At 43.6% G+C, this 9,628-nt stretch overlaps 1 protein-coding gene across 1 annotated transcript in view; it reads right to left on the reverse strand.

Moving 5' to 3' along the window:
* LOC126168597 (prolactin-releasing peptide receptor-like) overlaps positions 1-6,510 on the reverse strand; it is a 493,078-nt gene extending 486,568 nt beyond the window's left edge. The window contains exon 1 of the mRNA XM_049920573.1: positions 6,328-6,510. Within this exon, the coding sequence (XP_049776530.1) occupies positions 6,328-6,510 (183 nt within the window). The remainder of the gene's footprint in view (positions 1-6,327) is intronic.
* Positions 6,511-9,628: the final 3,118 nt, after the last annotated feature.

A 9,628-nucleotide genomic window follows, 5' to 3' on the forward strand; every position in this document is an offset into this window, starting at 1 on the left:
GTGTCAGTGTAAATCGCTCACCATTATCAGAAATACGCGCACAGATGATCAAGAACATAGTACTTTACTCTACAAATAGATAATGGTCAACTTGATATGGAATAGGAAGTCTCACCGGACACCTTAAAGATTACAAACAAATTCTACAGTTAACAAGACGACATAGTTCAGAAAATATTTCCAACTAACTCCATTAATGCCGAAAACGTGAAGGTTATCAACACATCAATACTGTCTCCAAAAAAGAAAAGGGCACGAAAATAAATGAAGAAATTGTGAAGAACATTTTGGAGCGAAATGAAAAGCTTTATTGCCGTTCTCATATATATATATATATATATATATACCCTAGCCGAGCCTCAGGTACAGGGCGGGTCGCAGGTGGCGGATAGAGAGAACGATCCATCAGATATGGTGGACAGCTGCGAATAAGGGGAAACCCAAATAAGCAGTCCCGGACCGAGGCGGCAGCATCACGAGGGTGTGGGAGGGTGACTTTTGGCAAGGGTCACACTCATTCAAAAACCACAGAACCCGAAGACGTTGCTGTGTCATGGCGAGTAAGTGCCGCCATTACAATAAGCATTGTCAACACCCAAATCCAGGACGCGTCTGAAGTGGGAACCATCGGCATCCTGGTCAGCGTCTGTTCACACAATGTGCGGCTGGTCATAATGTGCCAGGAACTAACAATCCCTGGTTCTAAACACCCAGTGGAAACACTGGACCAACTTGATTACAAGCAAGTATGACTCGTGCAAGTAATAACAACATTACCCCAGGTGGTAACCAATCCACCCATCAACAGATGGCAACCAGGAATTCGGATTCTGGGGAACCTGGACTTACACGATTACATCAGAGAAAGTCGGAGCTCTCTGGCAAACTTCCACTCAAAACACCTACATACATTGGAACCTTTAACATAAATACATTAATCCAACCAGGAAAACTTCTAAACCTTACAACAGAACTTGAAAAGCAAAAGATAGTAATACTAGCTTTACAGGAGACGCGTTTTACAGATGAAGAAACATCAGATTATGGCAACTATCGCATCTTTAAGAGCAAGACGGATAAACGAATCGGAAGAGGAGCCCCCCATCTCGGGATGGCGTTTGTCATACACAAGAGCGTGCTCAACTCCATCAAGGAAGTTACTCCCGTAAATAATAGGATAATGACGATGCGCTTACAATGTGCCAACAAAACATACACAATGGTTAATGTTCATGCTCCCACAAACGGAGACAACAAGAAAAACCCCATAGAAACAGAAAAGTTCTGGGAAAATTTGGAGAATATAATGGCCAAGATTCCAAAAGATGATACAAAAGTTCTACTCGGCGATTTTAATGCCCAAATTGGTAGAGAGAAAATCCACCAAAAGACCGTAGGCAAATATCCTGCACATAAATTTACCAATAAAAATGGTACAAGGCTCGTCGAACTATGTAAGCAGAATAACCTGAAGATAATGTCAACATCTCTAAGAAAATGTCCAAGAAAACAAAAGACATGGAGATCTCCTATACAACAAATTGGCGAGTTTCAAATAGATCATGTGGCGATTTCATACCCAGTACAAAAAGAAATTTACGACGTCCAAGTACGCAGAGGAGCAAACATTGATTCAGACCATTACCTAACTAGAATTAAAATCAAGTTTACAGCACGAAGAAGTCATCAGAAGAAAACAGAAATACAGAAATATGACACCAAGAAGATTAAAGAATCTAAAGTAAAAGAAGAATGGGAGAAGGAAAAGGCAAACACATGGGAAGAATTTCATTCTAAAATCACGCGAATAGCTAAGGAAACTATTCCCTTGAAAAAGATATTCAAACACCCTTGGTGGGATTCAGACTGTGAAAATGCATTGGAAAGGAGAAAAAAGGCATTTCAAGAATATAACAGTAAAAAATCACAAGAAAGTCTACAGTTATTTAACGAGGTTAGAAAACAGGTTTCAAAATCTATTAGGCAAGCAAAAAGGAAGTACACAAAGGCACAACTGGATGCCATAGAAGAAAATTTCCAAAACTATAATACAAGAGACTTCTACAGAACTTTCGCAGATAAAATACGAGGATATATCCCTCAAAATTTATGTTTCAGAAAACCAGATGGTAAATTAGCCCTAACAAACCAGGAAAACTGTCAAGTATTGGCTCAATATTTTTCTAACCTACTAAATTGCCCAGAACCTAGTTTAAGGTTTCCCAAAGAAATCAGTGCCAACGCTCAACCGGATTCATTACCACCAACACAGGAAGAAATCAAATGTCACATTAAAAACTTAAAAAATAACAGAACATCTGGCGAAGATGGCATTGTTGCAGAGCTATTAAAAAACCTAGGACCAAAGACGTTGCAAGAGCTCACAAAAATAATAACAAAAATATGGGAAACAGAAAAATTACCAGAGGATTGGAAATGTGCCCTTATTCACCCGTTACATAAAAAAGGAGACAGAACAAATGTCAATAACTACAGGGGAATCTCACTTTTACAAGTCACCTACAAAATTCTCTCAACATGCCTGCTGAAAAGAACACAAGAGCAGCTGGAAGGCCAAATTGGTGATTATCAAGCAGGCTTCCGCCCCGGTCGCTCATGCATAGAACAAATATTTAATTTAAAGACAATATTAAAACACAAAGCAATTAGAAATGCCCCCATAATTTGTACATTTGTAGATTTTAAGAAAGCCTATGACTCAATAGACCGGCAATCTTTGTTTAACATTTTAGAGGAACTTGGACTTGACTCCAAAACACTAAGGCTTATCAAAGAATCACTGACAGACACTGTATCTAAAGTTAAATTCAGGGGAGAAATCTCTGAACCTTTTCTCATAAAAACTGGAGTACGTCAAGGTGACGGGCTATCTCCACTTCTGTTTAATATAGTCCTGGATAAAGTCATTAAGGAATGGGAAAAAGAATTAAAAAATCAATCCTACTGGAAACCAATCCATCTTGGTAGAACCAAAGACAACGTGGAGATATCTTGTTTAGCATTCGCGGACGACTTGGCCATACTTGCAGATGATGAAGAAATCGCCACCAAACAAATAGAGATCCTTAAGGAATGCGCGGATAAAGTAGGTTTACAAATTTCGTTTCAAAAGACAGAATTTTTCTGTACAAAATTACATATACACAGTTTGAACACAAAATATGGAAAAATAAATAGAGTAAAACATTTTAAATACCTAGGTGAAATTTTGGAGCCAACGGGAGGAGAGAAAGTTGCACAGAAGATCAGACAACAGAAAATGAAGAGAGCATATGGTATGACACATGAAATATACAATAAAAAATGCATCTCCTCGAACACAAAAATCAGACACTACTGCGCAGTAATTAAGCCAGCAGCACTATATGCTAGTGAAACGCTCACACTCCACACAAAATGTGATTTAGAAAAAATACTAAAAGAAGAACGCAAAATTATGAGAAAGATTTTAGGTCCAAAATTAACAGAAGAAGGATATCGGATACAATCAAGAAGAACCACAGAAACTATATCAAACCTGGCAGCAGACATAAGAAGGCGAAGATTAAAATTTTATGGACATGTCACTAGACTTCCCCCCACACGACTCACCAACAGAATTCTCACTTACATAGAAAAAGTCAAATCAACAACACCATGGATTAGCCAAGTAAAATTAGATTTACAAAAAGCAAATATTGAACTTAAAGATGTCAAAGACAGAAAAACTTTTAGAAATAAGGTGGAAAAGTGGATTGTATTGTCGGAGAAGGAAGCACTAAAGAGACCAGGAACAAAATGGACAGAAGAAAGAAAAAGAAAACATGGAGAACGGATGAAAGAAGTATGGAAGAAACGACGTCAGAAAGCTTTGCGTGATCCTTCTGGGTCCATTCGCGATAAGTAAGTAAGTATATATATATATATATACTTTAGATTTCTGACATACAGTAGATATGTCGTCGTTACCGTAACATAAAGAAAACACTATTGTCATATTGATAAGAAACCTGAAATCTAAAAAGGGCGTAGTCAATGGGGAATGCATAACTATAATGAAACTGAATAATTTTACAATGCTCAGGTGATTAAGAAAGGGAAAACTGTTGTTATACAATGGAGAAACTTAACACCATCTGATCCAAACATGCATTTTCAGTTGACAAAAAGACCACTAAAAATGCATCCCCTATCGCTATGACGAAGACTCTTAGAGAAAATATTCAAAGAGCAGGATCGTATTTAACAAATCCGGGTTCACTAATGGATAATATCAACTAACATCTTCAATTTATCATTAAATTGAAATAGAACATTTTTAAGGGTCACAAAATCAACTAACCTTTTTTTATCTCTTCAAGATACTGGAAAACAAAAAGGGCACAAATATTACACTATTATGTCAAATATAGTTTACACTGAGATATTGTAGTGCTCTGTAAAGAATGTTGCTCCAAATTACACTATGTGATGAGAAGTATCTCGACACCCGGCTGAAAATTACTTACAAGTTCGTGGCGCCTTCCATCGGTAATACTGGAATTCAGTTTGGTGTTGGCCCACGCTTAGCCTTGATGAGAGCTTCCACTCTCGCAGGCATACGTTTAATCCGGTGCTGGAAGGTTTCTTGGTGGAAGGCAGCCAATTCTTCACGGTGTGCTGCAGTGAGGAGAAGTATCGATGTCGAACGGTGAGGGCTGACACGAAGTCGGTGTTCCAAAACATTCCAAAGGTGTTCTACAGGATTTAGGTCAGGACTCTGTGCAGGCCAGTCCATTACATGGATTTTATTGTCGTGTAACCACTCGGCCACAGGCCGTGCGTTGTGAGCACGTGCTCGATCGTGTTGAAAGATGCAATCGCCATCCCCGAATTGCTCTTCAACGGTGGGATACAAGAAGGTGCTTAAAACATCAATGTAGGTCTGTGCTGTGATAGTGCCACGCGCACTCCATGAAAAACACGACTACACCGTAACATCATCGCCTCCGAATTTCACTGTTGGCATTGCACACGCTGGCAGATGACGTTCACCGTGCATTCGCCTTAGCCACACCTTGCCATCGGATCGCCAAATTGTGTACCGTGATTAGTCACTCCACATTACGTTCTTCCACCGTTCAATCGTCCAATGTTTACACTCCTTACATCGAGCGGGTCGTCAAATGGCTCTGAGCACTATGGGACTTAACATCTGTGGTCATTCCCTAGAACTTAGAACTACTTAAACCTAACTAACCTAAGGACATCACACACATCCATGCCCGAGGCAGGATTCGAACCTGCGACCGTAGCAGTCGCGCGGTTCCGGACTGCGCGCCTAGAACCGCTAGACCACCGCGGCCGGCGAGCGGGTCGTCGTTTTGACATTTACCGGCGTGATTTGTGGCTCATGAGCAGTCGCTCGACCATGAAATCCACGTCTTTTCACCTCCTGCCTAACTCTTATAGTACTTGCAGTGGATCCTGATACAGTTCGGTGTTCCTGTGTAATGGTCTGGGTAGATGTCTGCCTATTACACATTACGACCCTCCTCAACTGTCGACGGTCTGTGTCAAACAACAGACGAGGTCGGCCTGTACGCTTTTGTACCGTAGGTGTCCCTTCACGTTTCCACTTCAGTAACACATGGGAAACAGTGGACCTAGGGGTGTTTATGAGTGTGGAAATCTCGCGTACAGACATATGACACAAGTGACATCGACTGACCTGACCATGTTCGAAGCCCTATGATTTCCACTGAGCGCCCCATTCTGCTCTTTCACAATGTCTAATCACTACTGAGGTCGCTGATATGGAGTACCTGGCAGTAGGTGGCAGCACAATGCACCTAATACGAAAGACGTATGTTTTTGGGGGTATCCGGATACTCTTGATCACATAGTGTATGTTGATGGCAGAATACGAGCATATACAGGGATGTAACGTGAATTCGTGTTTATTATTTTAGGTCACTCGGTTCATTTTTAAAGATGTTTTCTCTTCATTCCTACAACTACTAATATCTCAAAGACTATACTTATTTCAAATACTGTCATTTATTACGGTTATTAAAGTGCGAGAGATTCGCACGGGTATCCTGATAAAAACCATTGGGATATCGTTTATATGTGTGCAATGCATGCGACGTTTGAAGAGCTTGAAATTGATCGAATACCATAATTTCTAGAAGTCTGAAGCATGACTGAAAACACTAAGTCTCGGTAAGATTCTGACTGGTGAAGGTGATGCCAGTGAATCTTATGGAAACGTTTTGTGTTTCCTGTTTACTCGGTCGGCTGCACGGCTTACAGCTTGCTTGGAACAGGTGTGAGCGGCTGACCTACCTGCATCATGGGCAGGCAGTAGCAGAGCGTGCGGCCGAAGACCCAGTTGTTGAGGATGAGCACGGCGAAGGTGGCGGGCAGCACGGCGGCCGCCTGCGCCAGGTTGGCCACGGCGAGGTTGGCGAAGAGCGCGCGCGTGCCGCGGTCGTGCAGCTGCGCGCGGCACGCCACGGCGGCCAGCATGGCCACGTTGAGGGCGGCGCCGGCCACCGCCAGCAGGCCGTACAGCGCCGCCAGCGCCGGCCACGCCGCCTGCAGGGAGCCCTTCACCTGCGGCCGCGCCGCCCACGCCACGGCCGCCGCCTCCTGCTCCTGCTCCAGCTCCAGGCTGGAGTTGCCGCCCCCAGCGTCGGGCGCGGCGCTTCCCGCCTGCGCGCTCGCCACGTGCCGCAGCAGGTTCTGCAGGAAGTCGCCGTTCCCCCATATGTCTCCATCCTCCATGGCGACCCTCCTCTTCTTCCTCTTCCCGGGTGGCTGATTCTGTCACGTCGAACTCTTTATACCGGCTGCCTGATTCCGTTCACGTCAAACAATGTATACGACTCTTTGCACACTATCTGCGTTCCTTAGAGCGAACAGTGTTATAAACACATTTACGAACTTTAGTTGTCACTAGCCGGTAATGCTGTATTCTGTCCACTTCTTATTTCACTCTACAGTTATACACAAAACGGGTATTACACCACTGCAGTAGCATCTTTGCATTGTTTCGGCTACACAGTTTTACGTACGTCTCTCTCACAACAGAACACACACACGAAAACTTGCATGTCCTTATCCAGAGGAATTATCCGCATTGCTTACGTGTGTCAAGCGCTGCCGGCAGTACTTTTTCTCACAAGTCCTACACTACTGGAGAGAATCAGTCAATCCAAGATACGAGCCAACAAGCTGAGCTCACCATTGCCCGGTGTTGACGCCAGTGAACGATACTCCGTCGCCGTATTTCGAGTGAACCACTCCGCCTCGAAACCAGCTTCGCCTCCTACAACAGATAACATAAATCATGCCAATATCTCACTATTCTGAGTTTTTAAATACTTTTTATATTACTTGAGTTGGAAGAGTTAAAAACATATAACAACGACAATGCTGAAGTGACATTTTCTAGGAATAATTTTATTAGATAGGATGAGGTGGGTAGGCTTTGAACTTCTTACTGTCTGATTAATTACCATACCTTTCGGTTTAATAGTTAATGTTAATTTTAATGCGTGTGAAATCTTATGGGACTTAACTGCTAACGTAATTAGTCCCTAAGCTTACACACTACTTAACCTAAATTATCCTATAGACAAACACACACACCCATGCCCGAGTGAGGACTCGAACCTCCGCCGGGACCAGCCACACAGTCCATGACTGCAGCGCCTAGACCGCTCGGCTAATCCCGGGCGGTGATATAATAGTTCTTCCGCCTACTCGTACGGAGCGAAAACAGGCTGTCAAACACTGTCTTGTGCAGAATGGAACTAGTTATTTTTAATTTTAGCCATATGTAGTTCAAAAGTTTTGTTCACCTACCGATGGTAAGGTAATTCAATAGAAAATAATGAAATGTATATACAATCAATCTGTTTGAAAATGAAAGACAAAAATCACTTACTAAAATGGGTGGAAAGGCTTTTCACTGCCTTCTGTAACCTAGGATATTGTCGAGGTCATTAGCTGCTCCTTTACGGATTATTGTTGTATGGCTTTCATTATTTTGGAAAACAGGGCAACAATAAACAATATGAGAATAGAAATATTTAATTTATTTTTCGTACAACAAAACTACTATCTGCAAATGTAAAGAAGTACTACAGACAGTCGCAGAATCCGTATTTTATTGCAGATTTCATCTTTAACATAGTCATCATACTTGCGTTACCAAAAGAATGGTATAGGCATAACCAGTGCTGTTTTCCTGGGGGAACGCTGGGGGATGCGTACCCCTAAACTTTTTCGTCGACAAAGTAATTTCTTTACGATGTTGAGAACTTGGAAGAGTGCCAAATATTTATTTCATGGACCTAATTTTTTTTTATTTCATTTTTTCGTGTTGGTAAATGCAATACGAACGATACCAGTGCAGTTTTTGGTGGGAAAACCGATTTCATTGACTGTTTCAAGCATTTCGAAGCTGCGGCAACCGTTCTCGACAACTGAATCGCTGGCAGCCAGTTCGACAAGCATGTAGTGCCCTCGCCCGCTAATACTGGGCGATGGTAGTGCTAAACGGATATGTGTACACTCAAACGCCGAGCTACCGATAGATGTCTCTACGGTCCCGCTACCATGATGATGGTGATGATGATGATGTCACGGCTAAAAGCAGACGGGTGGTATCCCAAGCTTCAGTTATAAGTAATTTTCGCTGCATTATATCCAATGTCGGAGTACCCTGAAACTTCTTTTTAGAAAAAAAGCACTGGGCATAACCATCTCAGAGCATAAAACACGTCACAATTGACGCTAGCATTTACAAGGCCGACAAAAAACTGAAGCTATCTGACTCTGTCATGTAAACGTAGTGTCAGTTCACATGTTTGCACTCTGACACGGTGATTCCTATATTACTTTTCTGGTCATACACTCCTGGAAATGGAAAAAAGAACACATTGACACCGGTGTGTCAGACCCACCATACTTGCTCCGGACACTGCGAGAGGGCTGTACAAGCAATTATCACACGCACGGCACAGCGAACACACCAGGAACCGCGGTGTTGGCCGTCGAATGGCGCTAGCTGCGCAGAATTTGTGCACCGCCGCCGTCAGTCAGCCAGTTTGCCGTGGCATACGGAGCTCCATCGCAGTCTTTAACACTGGTAGCATGCCGCGACAGCGTGGACGTGAACCGTATGTGCAGTTGACGGACTTTGAGCGAGGGCGTATTGTGGGCATGCGGGAGGCCGGGTGGACGTACCGCCGAATTGCTCAACACGTGGGGCGTGAGGTCTCCACAGTACATCGATGTTGTCGCCAGTGGTCGGCGGAAGGTGCACGTGCCCGTCGACCTGGGACCGGACCGCAGCGACGCACGGATGCACGCCAAGACCGTAGGATCCTACGCAGTGCCGTAGGGGACCGCACCGCCACTTCCCAGCAAATTAGGGACACTGTTGCTCCTGGGGTATTGGCGAGGACCATTGGCAACCGTCTCCATGAAGCTGGGCTACGGTCCCGCACACCGTTAGGCCGTCTTCCGCTCACGCCCCAACATCGTGCAGCCCGCCTCCAGTGGTGTCGCGACAGGCGTGAATGGAGGGACGAATGGAGACGTGTCGTCTTCAGCGATGAGAGTCGCTTCTGCCTTG

Source organism: Schistocerca cancellata, chromosome 1, assembly GCF_023864275.1.
Source record: "Schistocerca cancellata isolate TAMUIC-IGC-003103 chromosome 1, iqSchCanc2.1, whole genome shotgun sequence".
Classification (NCBI taxonomy): domain Eukaryota; kingdom Metazoa; phylum Arthropoda; class Insecta; order Orthoptera; family Acrididae; genus Schistocerca; species Schistocerca cancellata.